General features: G+C 39.0%; 1 protein-coding gene across 26 annotated transcripts in view; it reads left to right on the top strand.

Moving 5' to 3' along the window:
* The first annotated feature begins 4,254 nt into the window (after positions 1-4,254).
* KIF1B (kinesin family member 1B) overlaps positions 4,255-16,534 on the top strand; it is a 77,796-nt gene continuing 65,516 nt past the window's right edge. For 13 of the 26 annotated variants that reach the window (XM_017744004.1, XM_017743998.1, XM_017744002.1 and 10 more), the window contains exon 1: positions 4,255-4,468. In XM_017744004.1, the coding sequence (XP_017599493.1) occupies positions 4,363-4,468 (106 nt within the window). In that variant the 5' untranslated portion in view covers positions 4,255-4,362. The remainder of the gene's footprint in view (positions 4,469-16,534) is intronic. The other 13 variants (XM_008641145.2, XM_008641144.2, XM_008641143.2 and 10 more) reach the window with 1 other exon arrangement.

The following is a 16,534-nucleotide window of genomic DNA, read 5'->3' as shown; positions in this document are numbered from 1 at the left end:
CGCGGAATTCGCCAGAAGCAGATGGCGAATTTATGTCGGTTTTCCGGAATGTGAACACGTTCGTACCAAGTTCTAAAGGATATTTCGCTTCCAGCTCCTTAGCTCAGTTCTTTTTGCTGTTGCACAATCCAGTGTTGGTAAATAGCCATGTGTGCGTGTGATCAGGTTTCAGTGCTTCGCCAAGTTCTGCAGCACTGTTCGGTCTGGCATCTCCACCTGGTACAGATATAGCAGAGCGTGTGTGTGAGTTCAGCTGAGGGATCACACTGTCAGCACTGCCTGAGCCTCATGCGGCACCTAAAATTGGCTCTGCTGGGGGCCCCTTGTTCAGAAACCCCTGCTGCCCCGAACAGCTGTTTTGCCAACGTTCCGTGTGCTAATCTCTGTCCTTGTTTTATTTCTTTAGAGCTCTTGCACTGATTAAGTTACGAGCAATTTTTTTGGTTTAAAAGTTAGCACATTCTGTGATACACAAATATGACACAGTGACCGGTTATCTTAAATAAAAGTGATTCTTCTTTATTTGTGATGTGTGGTGGGTTTGGGGTTGTTTTTATTTGAATGCAGAGATACAGATTTTGAACGTTGTTTTGTAACCACTTTGAACTTGTTGCAGACTTCTCTGAATGTATAAATAATAATTTGAGTCTAAATCCCTGCTCTGCTTGTAACTTTACTTTAAAAAATAGCAATATGTTTGTATTTTGACACTGCTTAAAAACTGGTTTGCCAAAACTTTCAAATACATCCAAGTATTCAAGTCTTCATGTTTCTTCAAATATTTTTGTGAAAGTCCAGATCTAGTTGAGCCTATGAAGGGTGATTGATCAACACAGTTGGGTTTGTCAGCTTGAATACCAGTAAACAAACAAGGTATTTAGATGATTTTTTTAATGACACACTTTAATATTAAAATATTGGTGTGTGACTTGCAGGGTGGGTATCTTTAGTTTAAAATAAGTGTAAAACTAGAATGTAGGATTTGCTTTTTGCTGATGAAGCTCACTAATCAACTCAAATGTCATCTACCACCTGTTCTGGAGCCAGTGGTAGATCGCCTCGAAGACTCACACACGCAGTTGCCTTCTTGGTTCCTGACTGGATTCATGCAGACTGAGCATTAAAAGAGACACAGCTAGTAGGCTCCTTCCAAGACATTAGGGGGATGATTCATTCTAGCATGGATGGCAGCCTTCTAAGCCTATAATGAACATTTTAAAAAAGTTGTCTTTTATGAATATTGTTCTTCTAAATCTGTACCACGGACTGTATTATGTATTTTGGTTTTCTCTTTTTCAAGTTATGTTTCCACTCTGTAGTCAGCATTTTGTACTAGGAAGTGATACTACTGGTTAATGTGAATCCTGAAAAACCAGTTGCAATTTATTATCTGTGATGCTGTGTAACTTGGGGCTCATTTTGCCTTATTTTACCAGTCTGTGTGATGGGGGCAACGCTGCCTTTATGAAGTGTTACGACCAGTTAAAGTTACTGGTAAGAAACCTCAAAACCCCAACAGCTTAAATGTATGGAAAGCTTGGCAAATTATATTGGTTTTGGTTAATTTTCTTATTAATGAAAATTAAATCTTGCATAGGGAATTGATATTCAAAACACTTGAAATCCATGTGCAAATACAAGTAGGTATTTTGCTTACTTCAGCTATGAAAAATAGCAGAGTTGAGAACAAATGAGATTTAAAATTATACCACATTTAATTTTCATCAGCACAAAAGTTAGGGTTGGAAAAATTGGTAATTGCAGAAGTCCAGCAGTTAAATTTTCATGTTGCCGGTGATTTTGTGACCTCTTCTGTGAGAATCTCTTCACAGTTGTGTTTCAAACAAGTCTGTCATTTAGCTAGTGCATATGGAGTCTCTGAAGGTGTGATTTTCATGCTTTCTTACTGTGAATATGATGTTTAGAGGTACTTGAGAACATTTTTTTATACACATATATACATATATATTTTTTTTTTAAAGTAGATGATTTTTTCATCCCACCCTCTGTTTGCCAACTTCCCAGATATAGTTGTTGTCTGCAGAAATTAATGCAGTGTTCTGAGAGGTGTTTTTATGCAAACATCAGAAAAAAATTCTTTGTGGGACCCTACAGTAAGAAGGGAAAACAAACCCCCTACATTTTGTAAACAATATTATAAGAACATATTGGACAAAGTAAATTGTGTCACTGTGAACTTGATAAAAATGGATGTTTTGCACGTGACAGATTATTAAATGGTATTTCATAAACGGGATGCTGAGGGGCCATGTATAGTACCATTCCTGTTTCGAAGAGCAATATTCAGGGTCAGTTGGATAATAGTTCTGGGTTGTGTCGGGATTAGTCTTGTCACTTGGCTGTGGTGTGAAGGCTCAGGTACTTACGCAAGGGTCCTGTTAGGGAGGGAGAGCCAAAATCCACGGGGTAGATCCTGGAGGGAAGAAGTTCATAATGAAGCTCTGTGTTTGATGCTTTGTTCCACACAGAAGTATGCACCTCTGAGCAAGAGGGAATGAAGCAGTCTCTAGGACAACCCAGAACATCATGTGAATTCATTCCCAGTAGTTTTCTGCTCTATTCTATGTGCAAGATTTTAGTGAAGCTTCTTAAAATTCCATATTAACGCTGAGCTGGTGGTGTGGCTGTGTCATTAATCATTGCTCAACCAGTTTGCTGTACCAGTGACATTGAGATTCAGTTGGCTTGCTCCTAAAGACATTCTTCTAGTCTGATGAAATACCTCAGGTACCTGTGAAAATAAGGAATGCTTTAAATTGCTTCTACTTGGGGGAGTAATTTAATTTCTGCCTTCACCATGTGATGGCATTAATGAAGTTTTTTAGTTTTATTAAAGACTTCTTGTACTGTGGGAAGATGTGTCATAAGTTGAATTAAGCATGTTTAAATAGTTTTACCGAGTGTAGAACTTATTTCAGAGCTGAAATGCTTCTCCTTTAGACCTGCTAGTAAGTTTTGTACTTCTGTGATCACAACCCTGAAGTGAGCATTTCGTTGGATATGTGGTGTGTTGATAACCAGAAAAGATGTCAGGATTTCTGGGTGCATGGTTAAGCCGAGTTGAGTTCTGCCCTGGGTAAGTCAGGTTCCAGATAGAAATGGCTGTGTTGAGTCAGACTGAGGATTAATCCAGCTCTGAATCCTCTCTTCAGCAGTGGCCATAGTAGATATCTAGGATAGAAGGATAAATCAAACATAAATAGTTTTCTCACTATGGTTTTCCAGGTTCTGTGTTTCTGTGCCATGGAGGCTTTCCTAGCCAAGGGTAGGAGCTTTTTAGCAAGGCTTATTCTTTGAATCTTACTGCTTTTTGAGGCTGTTAGACTTCAGTACTGACCGTATCCTGTGGCAGCAAGTTAAACTTCTCAGCTGTGGACCAACTGAAAAACTTTCTTCTAATGGAAAAGGCTGGTTGGCACCAATACAATAAAACCAGTCTTTTTTAACCCTACATTCCAACACTGTCCCAGACATGCTTTGAAGTTTGGATAGTGGGTGTCAGGGATAGTTTCCTGCAATGAAAGTGCTCCATCATTTAGATTTGAACAAGCATTTTGATAATGGAGATGAATTTAATGGTGGACATTTGCCTGAACACAGATAGTAATATTTACCCTGAAGGCAGTAATTCTTGATTCCTCTTCTTCCTTACAGTGTGTCCTTTAATCAGTAGATATACAAGTAGTTGATGAGTTGTTATTTCCCTTGAGAAGAGGACTTTCCCAGGACTGCAAGGGGTTCTTTAAGGGTACACCCTTTTCTCTGGAGTCATATGTATTGAAAGTTGGAGTGCTGTGGCCCATGACACATGTGTTAGTTTTAATATTATTGCTAAAGCATTGTGGCAGCAAGGATTGGCAGTGAGAGAACCTGGATATGGGGTATATGGTCATTGCCTCATGATGAAATTTAAGTAGCTCTGTCTTTGCTGCTAAAATTATCTTTGTTAGGTTAAGCTTAACACATGTTGCAACCAGATATTTATTTTGGTATTGGCATCCTTACTTTCTGGAAGAAAATCAAGTAATGAAAACAAGTATTTGTACACTTCAAAAGAACTGCTTCAGGTGACAGAAACTATTGACTAGGGAGATGGTGAACAGGTGCTGGTAAGTGTATTTCCAGTTCTGGCTTTGAAGTGACACCTTTTGGGGGGAAGGGAGGGAGCAGAAATTGCATTTATCAAGTAACTTTGAACCTTCCTAATTTTATCACCATCTTGAATGCAGTACCTGTAAATAACTAAATGATATTTTCCTCCTTAGAAAACACCAACAGGAAGGATAACTTGAAAGGCTCTTGACCCCTTCCAGTTCCTTGACTGTATTGCAAGCAGCCAGGATGTCGGGGGCTTCAGTGAAGGTGGCTGTTCGGGTCCGGCCTTTCAATTCCCGAGAAACCAGCAAAGAGTCCAAATGTATCATCCAGATGCAAGGCAATTCAACCAGTAAGTTTATTTTAATCTTGTAAGGGAGTCTTTCTCTGTTCCCAGCCTTCCTACTTAAATATTTTATTCTGTTGGACTGAGAACTGTGTACATGGTATCATCTAGAATTAATCTTCTGCTTTTCTGAGGCTGTCATTACAAACTAGATTATCTCTGAATGTGAGTAGAAAGTCTAAATCACAAGTATCTTGATTTTTATACAGTTGTTCATGGTGTTTGCTTCTGCTGATCTGAAAATTCTACAGAAAGATTGGAGTTCTAAAGTGAAAACCTTTTTGTTAACTTCAGTGTGTGGGAATATCATGTGGCTTGACAGATACAGGGATACATTGCAGACCACCACGTGATAATTGTGGGGGTATAAGTCCTGCTTGGATCTGGTACTTTAGTTCTTGGTGTGCTTATTCTGTAGTATGTGCTTTTGGTTAAGAACATAATTTGGGTGAGAAAGCTGAGATGAAAAGGGTATCAAGTTTTATGCTTTCCAGAGCAGATGTCTAAATGACAGCAAAATAACAGACTACATAAAATCATCTTCTTTTCTAACCAATTAGAAGTGTTAGGCTTCCTAAATAATGGTTGTGGGTCTAATTTGGAGAACACTGTTCTGTGGGAAACTGAATGTGGGCACACCTTTTTTGCTTGTTTGGTTGGTTGTTTTTCATACTTGAGGTCAAGACAGTATTGACAGCATTTGAGGGGATGGCGTTCCTCATCTGCAGACCAACAGCTCTGCCCGTAAACTGCTCTTCTTGGGGGAGTTTTTCATTGTTAGGTAATCAAGTAGAGCCGTCTTGTCTGCAGCTGTAGGAAGCAACCCTCCAAGAGCACTGAGTTATTTCACTGTCTGATTACTTGAGTGTTTACTCATGCTTGTTAACACAAAGGAGGTTTCATACAGGCCTCTCCCTTTTTTTTTAGCCAGGGTTGTACGTCAGCCTGCTTGTTCTTCTGCAATGGAATTTAAGTCCTGGTTGTGGTCACTTAAATTATATAGAGTGTTTATGGTTTCATTGGAAGAGAGGTGTCATAGAGAAGAGAGCTTGTGTTTTAGTGGAGAAAATTCTTGTCTTCAGACCTTATGTGAAATACTACCCAAAGAAACTTTTTTGGGGTTGGATTTCAAAATTTCCATTTAAAGTAGGGGTGGGAAGGGTTTGAAGTTCTCTCATGTAGAACATATGCTTGTATCCCATCACTGGATCCCAGTGTAGAATGGAAGAACTGTAGACTTCATTAGAGGACATTTGTTATGGAAATTCCACCAAGCTCTGGGCTCCAGCAGCACCACCGGGTACCTCTGTAATAGCTTTTCTTGCTGCAATCATCACAGCAATAATTTTGGATGCTTAAGATGTTTGAATTCCAGGAGCCTGTGGAAACACCTCAGTTGTGGTGCAACAAGGAGGGTGACCAGTCAGTCGCTGGCAGTTTGTTTGTTGGAGTTGGGGCTGTGGTGTAGGCCAGACACTGGTTCTGTTTCTGAACGCTGGAGCTGCACTACAGGGACATGTTTCCAAGAAACTACATCAGCTATCAAAAGGAGAAAAATACTTCCAATTTATCTAATTGGAAATTTCTTTACAGAAATGACTTCTTTTGCTGTATTTTGTACTCTGAAATGTTCTAATCTGCAGCCTTTTATTTGAATGCTATGGCTCTGATCAAGCTGGGTGGTGTGACAGATGGTCAGGCTTAAGTCATTGGGGCCATTACGGACTGTGGAAAGGAATCATCAGTTGCAATAGTTAAACATTGTTACAATCTGTGGGATATTTTTCCCTGTGTTTCCCTCTTAGAGGGGAAATACAAGAAAGCAATGGGCAGAGGAATAGTTTGAACAGAAGAGGATTGTATAATAAAGGATATGAATAAGGCATTGTTTTGTTTGGTGGGAAAAAAAGCAGCAGAAGTCTTTTCTCCAAAGAATCTCCTTAACAAAGTTTTCTGACACACATAACTTCCAGCTGAAATTCTTCAGCTGGTATGCTTTTAGGCTACGTGTTAGGTTTGGGGGACATAAGTGCCATTCTGCCAAAGATTCTTTTGTTTTCATGATGCTCAGTTTTTTGCAGCCCCACAGTTACATTATTGAGCTCCTCATTATTTGCTGACTAAAAGCTGAGCACATAAAGTGAAATTAGTGTATCTGAGACTCATATCTGATGCAGCAATTTGAAAATAAAGGGAATTCAATAGTAATTCTTGACTAAAGATTTCCTGCTTCACACCTTCAAATGTGCCAGTGAAGAGATCAAGGCTTAGATAACTTGCCTCTGAGAAGGTTGTTTTTTCGTTTCCGCACTGATCAAGTTGACAGAAGGCAAACTGGAGAGGATGGTGTTTCTCTTGAGTAGTGACTATTTTAAGCCTCCAAGACAGTTGAAGTTCCCTTATCTCGGAATTCAAGCCTAATGGACGGTTGTGATACTGGATTGATGAGACAGTGTGAAGTCTGACAGCTAAGAAGTGATCTTGACTGTTACTTGAACTTTAATTCTGTATGTATTGATTGGCCAAGCTATTTTACAGATCCTTTGTGGGTCCCGCATTTAAACTTTGTCCAAGTCTAAGTTTTGCAAATGTATTGGCAGAGACTACTGCATTACAGTGAAACTGAGGCAAAGTGCTCAGGATTATGTTAAGGAAAGCAGTATAAAAATACAAATAATTAAGTATATGACAGATGTACTTTATTTATAAATCCTTTTAGATGAATATTGAAAAAAGGAGTGTTTTTTGACATACATAACAAAGTAGGTTCTTGAAGTCAGAATGCCACCAGGGTTCTTGCCTGACATTCTGCTTTTGTTCAACAGTTTTTGTGTGAATTTGGCTCTTTATGGCTTTGGGGATTGCCTGTCATTCACAGGGTGCTTGCCAGCAAAGCTAAACGTCCCTCTGGGTTAGAAAGCTTATACTCAATTTCATTACACAGTCCTTTGCCTGAGAAGCAAAACAACATAATTTGCTTGTGCACTCCTACAGAATTTACTTGTTATCCTATCTGGCTTTAATGTAATTTCCTCCTAGAAGATCAAGACCTTTAATCAAGATTCATAGTAGGTCTCTGTCTTTATAATTTCTCACTGTTTAAAAATGACAGTGCAGCTGAATACAGTTCTATATATGTCTTAATCTCAGAAAAAGAGAATTTGTACTAAGATCTTTAACCCATAATGTTAAGGACACTGTGAGTAATTGGGACTTCTGTTTTTCTGCTGGAAGGATGCAAAATGTGGGAATTTTGAAATCAGTACTTGAAACCTATCTCTTTTTTTTTTTTCTTTTTTTTTTTTTTGCCTGCTCTACATGATGACAAAACTATTATTTTTTTCCTGTATGCTTGGAAAGGTATTAATCTGCAGTAATACAGCATCGTGCACTTAAATTGTCAGTCTTTGTCTTAAATACACGTTGCAAAACTGAGATTCTGCAGTTCAGCTGAAGTCACATGTGCTGACTGCATTAAGGGGCTGGAATTTGGCAGAAGGCCTGTGCTGCTTGGATCATATCTAATTGCAGATGGGATCCATTTGAATGATACTGCCAGAAGTTCTTCAGTGGACACAGGAGAAGTGGGGGTAGGAGAAGAGAAGGTAATGGAGGAATTCTTAGAGACAGGACAAATTAGAAGCTGTAAAATTCCTTTTTTTAAGGAATGCAATCTACTTTCCAAAGGAGAGGTAATGTCATCATCAAATTAGTAATGAAAAAACTCCATCAAAACAGTAACTGAATGGGACTGATTTCAGAAAAGGCCATCTTTTTTTAATAATTATCTCTTAGAAAGCATCCTAAGAAACATAAGCTTTGTTTTCAAAAGCACCTGCTAAGCAAGTGAATTTAGTAGACCGAAATGCTGTTTCTGTTCGGAGTTCTGTTCTGAAGAGCATGTTCTTTAAATTAGTGATTAGGTGGCTTATTGTGGCCAAACTCACAAGTGGCTTTTTAAAATTAATAGTTAAAGTATAAATAATGGTTTTCAGCATATCTTGATTGAATATGTTTTAACTTCTGCTTTTTCCAATTTTTGTTCAGAAATATTTACACTAATGCATCATGCCCACAATGTATTAATTATTTATTCCTGTCCAGTTAATTAATTGCTGTTTTTGTGGTGAGTGGGAAAAAGATTCTGCAGTGTAATACATGAAAGCTGACCTGTAGATCTAAGAGTGTTTTGTGTGTCAGTAGTTCTTGTGCTCATTCTTGTATGGGCTTTTGAAACGTAACAAATATAAACAATGTTGGCAGCTGCTGCCTTGGGTTATTGAGTTGAAAAACGAAGCTGTTCTGTGCCTAAAGACTCCCTGAATGTTGTGCTTTTTCTGGTTTGGCTTTTGTTTGTTTGAGGGTTGATTTGGTTTGGTTTTTTGGTTTGTTTGTTTGTTTTGTTTTGCTTTGGTTTTTTTGGTGGAAGTGATTTGATAATCCTGCCTGTAAGTAAATAATGCATAAATAAAAACAAAAGAAAATGATGCAGAGGTTCAAGCTAGTAGCTACAAGACAGCATTTAGATACTAATCACTAGCAAAGACCCCAGCAGGCTTATTCTTTTAAAAATCTAAATAAGTGTAAAAAATGAAATGAACAAAACAAGGAAATAAGGAAGTACCCTACTTGGAATGTTTCTGTTGCAGTTAACTGTGCACTAGATGAATGAAAATAGGGTTTAACATCTTGTGTGTGCGAGTGACAGACTAAACCAAAGTTCTCAAACTATAGTTCATCTGTGATTATTGTATGTTCTGGTTTGCCATAAACGATACCAGTGAAAAGGGGCACCTGCACAGTCCAGGTTATCTTGGAAGGACTGAGTACAACTGGATCCTCAGGTGAGGACTGAAAATTACCTGTTGAGATTTTAACTCGGCAGTAGTCTCTGTGTTTCAGTAATGTTGGCTGAAGGTATTGGATGTTTAATAAAAATAGGCCTGGTGAAGTGGTCCCATCTGCCAGCAACAATAGTCCCAGCTGCTGCTGTGGACATACGGCTGTCAGCTTCTCATCCAGGCATCCTTGGCATCAGAAAAGCTTGGTAAGACATTCTGGAGTTAATCTGTAGAGGTTGTAGGAAAAAAAGTATATTCTAATGGTTGTTTCGTTTAAGTTTTTTTTCTCCCTAAGGTGTATAAACCTCAGATCTAGACTTAAATGATTAAATTAAAAAAACCAAACCAAAACAGAAAACCTAATACAGAAGCATCTAATTTTAATTTCTGCTTTGTTTTCGTTTTTTCTTTACTTTTTTTTTTTTTTTTTTAAGATGTGTGCTGCTTTATGCAATTGTTCTGGAGCAAATTAAAAAGGGGTGGGAAAGCAGGACTGAACTTAAAAAGCTTTCGGTTTATTGCATGTTTGTCTAAATTAGTGGTACTTGAAATATTATACAGAAGTCAAAACTATTGAAAGGTTCATAGAGTAAGGTAACCTCATCATTAATTTAGCCATCTCATTTATTGATATACTTTGACAGGGTATATTGTTAAATTTAGCCTTTCTCAGTGTCATATAGCTTAAAAAGTAGTAAGCTCTTTCAAAGAAACTTGATCCTAAGGGGGAGGAAAAAAAGAAGCATGGTTTGCTTATCTTTTTCTTTCTGATTAATTTTTAACTGTTTTCTTAACCAAAAGATGTCCTAAATGGTAATGAAACCCTGTTGTGTGTGTATGCCTTCAGGAGAATAATGAGTTTGGTTTTATTTCTGCATTGTTTTTCTGTAAATATAGTTTGGATAGTTTCAGGAAAGAGCTTGTACCATGGAAATAATATTTGGTCTAAATTATGGATGAAGAAAGGCCTTACAAGAAACTGGTTTTTATTGACTATGATTGAGTACATGTAGAAAGTAAAATGGTGGGAATTTATATAACTTGTGCTACTTAGATAGAAAAAACAAGTAAAAAAGTTCATTGTAGTTAAATGTACTGTTTTTCTGTCTTGATGAGATGCTTTCAATGAAAGTATAGAAAAGTGGCTTAATTATTTTAGATAGACTTCAGTCTTGACTCTCAATCTGTCTTATGAAAATTATAATTTTAGATATCTCAGAAAATAAGCATATTCCCTTTCTGATGCCTTGTGCCTTCCAAAAAGCATTGATTCTTAAAGCAGACAGCTTGGTTTTCTTGTTTGTTGTTCTTTTTTCTTTCGAGTGTTTCTAGTGTTTTATACTTGTATCTTGCATGATGAGGTTGTCTTGGAAAAATAATCAGCATTGCAGGAATGTCACTTCACCCCTACCCTGATTTTTCTGGTCTGTAAATCCTCGTAAGCGGTGCAAGCAAAATGAATGCTTGTCCAATATGATAATACTGCACTGCATTCATGGTGGGTGTGTTATCACAACAGGCTGTTTATGGGAAGATAAATTGTGTCACGTGGAGGGTGCCTGAATGGTGTTGTGGTTGAGGTTTGAAGGACAAGTCAAAGAGGTCACAGTAGCAGAGGTTACCCAAACTCTTCTGATGACTGTCCTGTTACCAATATGAGCATTAGAGCTCTCTGTGTTCTGCAGCATTAGGGTTTTCTGTGTCCCCAAGTCTGTCTTAGTCACTGTCTCTGAATGCCCTGCAATATTGACAGCTCATATGTTTTGCTACAAGCCTGGAATATTTTTCTGGAGTAGAAGTAAAAATGTGGAATTTTTTAGGTGCTTGATTTTCCTTCTAAAGCTTTTCTCACGATTGAATAAAAATAGCTTGAAGTGTTAATTCTGCACTGTTAAAAAAATTCAGAAGATGACTTTGGGGAGCTGGGGGAAGATGAACATTTAATGATCTTTAAATGCTAGAGATGCAAATGCTGGGTCTGGAACGAGACTGTGGGATGACTAGGGTGTTCCAGCTGATGTTAAATGCAGTTACACTACATTATGTTATGAAGTTAGCATGAAACTACAGCAGAGCAGTTTCTGTCAGTGGTGAGTTCTCCATGCGAAATGCTTCCCCTTCAGACTTAGTGCCCACTGACACAGAGCTAGGCCATTAGAGGTGATTCTTTTCATCAAATGTTTAAATTAACTGCCATCTTTAGTATGCAAGTAGAAGTAAAGAGAATGCAAATTGTTATTAGGAACTGCTTTAAGAACTGGATATTTTCATTCACTACACGAATTCTTCCAGAGACATACAGTATTAAGAACTGACCAAACTGACTTAAGTACTGAAATCCTTAAGACCTGGCTCCCCAAGATTCCAGTGCTACATGGTCTTCTCTTAATGTATTGCTGGTGTGTGTCTGAAGCTGAAAATGGTCTTAGGAGAGGCCATTGGCTCTTGGTGATGTCAAGTCAGAGCAGCAGGTGAAGGGAGATACTGCTTTACCTGCCTTGAGGCAGAAAACGTGAGCCCAGAATTCAGCTGGAACACTCACCCAGCCACACTCACAAACCTGACACGCTGCCTTTGCAGTAGGACATTCCCAGGTAATCTGTTGACAGTGGAGGTTTTGGAATGGTTTTGGGTCAACTTTTCAGCTAGGGAGAACAGTCTGGTTCGGCTGGCTCCTGCCTGCTGCAGAGCCTGCTGGCATGCTGTTCTCCAAGAACACCAGCTGGAGAGCTGGTATTTATAGCTCCTGGATCTGTTAGAGCAGCTGAGGATGAGAGCGGCTTTCCAGCAGCTTCTGTGAGGGAGCGTTTGCCTTGCTCTGGTGCTGTTGAGCCTGACTCCCTCCCCCAGCCAACCTTTCTCCCAGTACAGGGTTGAAATTCCACAGTGGGGAGAGAATCCGGTTGAATTCCAAATGAGCCGTTCTTAGCTTCTACTTGGTTTCCTTCCCTTTTAATGATTTGAAAAATGCAAACAATGCTTTGAAAAGCAAGCACTGCTTCATGGGCTGGAAGTGTCCATTTCCCTTCATTTATCTCTTATAATAACAGCCCTGAAAGTCTGTCTTATAAAAGCGCTATGGCCATAGATCTGATTGCAGCGTATGCCTAGGAAAGAAGCCTGTATTAAACGTGACTTTGTGGTGTTATTCACGTTCCAGCAAATAAAGAATGCCTGCTCCACCCTGCTCTCCGTAAGGAACATGTTCCCATTGTTGTCATTCCAGTCTACAGATGGTGCAGATATATTTTCCAGACCCATGTTTTTTAAGGGACTCTGTATTTAATGTTAATTTGGTCTTGGGGAGTCAATTCTGAAAGCCTCAGTTTTTTTGTACTGGATAAATTGTTTATTCAGACACAATAAAACTGCTGCTTATATTGATCCAAACAGAGTTTGAAGAAGGCATAGAAATTAATTATTTTATATTTTTCCCCCCAAAGTTACCCCTTTCAAAGTTCTGTTTAGACCAAAATGATTTTTGAAAATGCGTGCCTGTTCCTTTACTAACAGTTAAGGAGAACAAAAGTGAAGACAGTGCTTTTCTTGCTAGCTGTTATCTCTGAGTGCTGGCATTTAGTAGGAATGTGTGCTTGGGCTAGAATAATGCTGCCACAGGGAGAATTGTTGAGGCTCATGTGAAGCCTCTCTTCGTGAGAAGAAATCTAATTTTATTTCATATGTAGAAGTTAAAGAGGTTTTGTGCCCTCAGCATTGCCTGCTGTGGTAGCAGCATGGGAATGGCAGATGTTAACGACAAAGCAGGCTGTGTTGCACAAATCTGGGAAGGTCGGTTTTTCCAGTTCCATACTCAACTTTCATCATAATTGGGTTTCATTTCTGATTAGGAATTGTTTGTTTGTTTGTTTGTTTGTTTTTTCAAAAAAGTCCGTGTGTCCCTTCACCCCCCTTCCTAGCACAGACTGTGTACCAGCTAATCCCAGGATAAAGCCCAAGTTAATTCTGTCTGCTGGTGTTTATCTGAAGGGCAAGCTGCAGTTAGCCAGTTCTCTGGAGCACCCCACAGTGACCAATGCGTGGCATGGCTGCTGGCAGCGTGCCCTGCAGGATGACTCTGGGTGCTAACAGAGGCGGAGCTGGGCAATCCAGAGACTTGACTTTAACTGCAGTGAGGGGTAAGAGAGTAATTTCAGCTCTTGCCTCTTGAGTGCTTTGCACTCTGTCTCTCTGTTCCAAGAGCTTATTAGAAGGAATTTTGTGTATTTGGCATCCCCAGATGTTGAACTGCAGATAATTTCTAATCTGCCAAATTTGTGACATGCTGAGGAGCAGCACTGACTGGGATGAGAACAGATCAGGCTTGGACTGCAGATTCAGTGTCATAATTGATGCGAGTTTGGAGTGGTTGAGAAGCACTTCTAGTCATTCTTTGTGCCTGCAAAAATATTTATGTGGCTGAGTAGATGGGAATGGAATGAGGGGGCTGATCTTGGCTAAGTTTCCTTGCTTTTGTGGATTTTTTTTCTTCACTTTGTAGGCTTCCTACTGTCTGTTTACTTGGTTAGTTTTAAAGGAGCCTGGAAGTGTAAGTCCAGAAATGAAGGCTTGAAGTGGAAATGTGTTTGTGTATGTTTAGGAAGGAGTGAGAAGACAGGGAATGCTGCTTCCAGTTGGAAATACCCTGGAAGATTTTAACTTTGCATTAGCTCTCAGCTGTGCTCCACACTCTGGTTATAATTGTAAAATAAGATGTATATTTGACCTGTGCTTTTTGAATTTCAGCTTCAGAAATGAAAATTGGATTCTAAGGCAAAAAATTTGGATGTCCAAAATGACAATAGGAATGCAATGTAATGCATATTATGAAATATATGGGTACTATTTCAATAGTGGTCTTTCAAGTGTTGCTACAGTGTTTGCTAAAAAACTAGGGATGAATTTGAGCTCATAGCTTTGAAAGGTTGAAAGTATATGTTATTTTTGTGCTAGCTGTAAAGCAGATGGTGGATGGTATATAAAATGTTAATTAAGGAACAAGTGGGATGGACTGTGGAAATAAAAATGCCAAAAAATGAGGTTGCCTGTTTAAGTAAGGGCATGATAAAATCCAAATGTTTTGTGGAGATTGGTCTGTTACTGTTGGTACAGCACATCTGAAAGTATAATTCTTTCATTTATTGTGCTCCTGCTTTTTCCTTTTATTCCCCTGTACTGCTCCTACTATGTACTTGTCCTGTACAAGGACCAATAGGTTAAAGTATTTGGGTCTTACATGATACTAAAAAAAGTTAGATTATTTGGTGTGAAGAAATTTCTTTTAAAACTGTGCATTTCCTTACCTTTGGGTCAGTGAGGTATAAAATGTTTGTAGTTAAAGGTATCAAAAAGTCCACCAAACTTAAACAGCTAAGCAGCTAAAAAGAATTTTTTAAGTTGCTTGAGCTCCAGAGAATATGTGAATTACTCCTGCTTAGAGAAACTTTGGACAGTGTGAAGCAGCTCGGCTTGGCTCACTGTATAACTGTAAGGGAAGTCTAAGCTTTTAAAATGCAAGCTGTGTCTCTAGGTGGGCATGGCAGTGGGTACTAAATCAGCTGCTTCACATGGGTACTGCTGCAGAGCTGTTCACACAGCGTACTTTTATTTCTCTCAATTTATGACGTGTAATTACTTGCTCTATTTGCGTACAAAGGTAGAAAACAGATCTAAATATTGTTTCTTAAGGAGAAGCTTATTATTCAAAATTTTCAGAAATTCATTATTCAAATAAAGAAAAGTAATAATACGGGCATTTATCTCTCTCAACCAAATCAATGATTTGTAGAAAATATTTTAAGCCCATGAACATTCCCTTGCCTTTTTCTTGGCCTTCCATTCCAAAGGTATGATGGGCATTAACCCCCGCTGTGATTGCTGCTTTGATCCCAGAAGAGGCTTTAGGCACTGCAGCAGAGAAATATTATCTTCAGCTTGTTTCATCCTTCTCACCTTGGAGTTCCGAGTGTGACCTGTTTCAGTAGCAGTGGTGTAGCAGACAGTGATTCTGTAAGATATCCCTTCCAGTGTCTCTTAGGTGCAGAAAGCTTAGCTTGTGGAAAGCTAGAAGATACCCCATGACCTAGTAAATTTGTTCTTGGTGAAGCAAGGGGCCTGAAAGAGGGATTTTCTCAGAAACTGGCTGACTCCAGCATTCAGAGCTGCTCCGGTGCCATGCGGATGGTAATTATAGCTGCAGCACAAAGCAGCAGTGTCAGTTTGCAAACAGAAGAGTTAATTGCCACATTGGACCTTTGAAATAGCAGATAAACAAATTTATTCTCTAAGATAAAAAGACTATTAATGTGTTCCTGCTGTGATCGTCTGCCTTATTGCCTTTCTCATTTCCTGAGGCTCTGTAATTAAACCATTAGCGTGTGGACCGTGTGGTGAGGCTGCTGTGGGGAGAGGAGATAGATGATGACTTACTTCATGATTCACTAATATAATTCATCTTGGCCTTGCATGGTTTAAAAACCAAAGAAAGGAACTGAAAAGCTGTTAGTATTCTTGTGGATGTTGGAGACACTGGAAACAGTCCTCTTTCTCTTTTAATTCAATTTGTTTCCTTGTTCAGCAGAAAACACAGCGGGTTGAGAAACATGGTACATAAAATCAGTGTTGCCAATTCAGTCTTAATTTCTGCATCACCATTTCTATTTTTCCCAATTTAGCACATGAACTTTTAGGATAAACCTTACCTGTACTATAAGAAGCCTTTTAATTTCTTCAGAAATATCCTTTAAAAGTAGCTAGATTTCCTAGGTTTTCTTGTCCCCCCAAAGATGATGCTTGGTGCAATAGACACCTTCAAGTGAGGTCAGTTATTTCAGGTTGAATTCCTGGTTTCTTAGCTGCCTCATCATCTTCCAGGTGTTTTAATCACATTATTGCCTACCTGGGTTTAAACCAGACCACATCAGACATCTCTAATGCTGGCAGCACCCACCTGGTGTTGCGTGCCCTAAATGAAGAGGGTTTCAGTCCAGCTGAAATCTGTTGAGGTCGTAATCTTCTATTTTCTCACCCAGTCAGCTCTGCTGGATTCATTTGTAGACTGAGAATTCTGCGAAGCCAATGATTCTGAAAACGGAGGATGTAGACTGTGCGCAAGAAACAGAAACAGGGATAAAGAGACTTCAGGTTTGGACCAGAAGCTGAGTGCAAAGGCTGTGGCTGGATCACAGTGGTGAGGGGCAGCATGCAGTGTTCCTGGCAGCTGGGAGGTTTTCTC

Source organism: Corvus brachyrhynchos, unplaced genomic scaffold, assembly GCF_000691975.1.
Source record: "Corvus brachyrhynchos isolate BGI_N302 unplaced genomic scaffold, ASM69197v1 scaffold68, whole genome shotgun sequence".
Classification (NCBI taxonomy): domain Eukaryota; kingdom Metazoa; phylum Chordata; class Aves; order Passeriformes; family Corvidae; genus Corvus; species Corvus brachyrhynchos.
The sequence above is the reverse complement of the archived record's forward strand: the minus strand, read 5'-3'. Positions and strand labels throughout refer to the sequence as shown.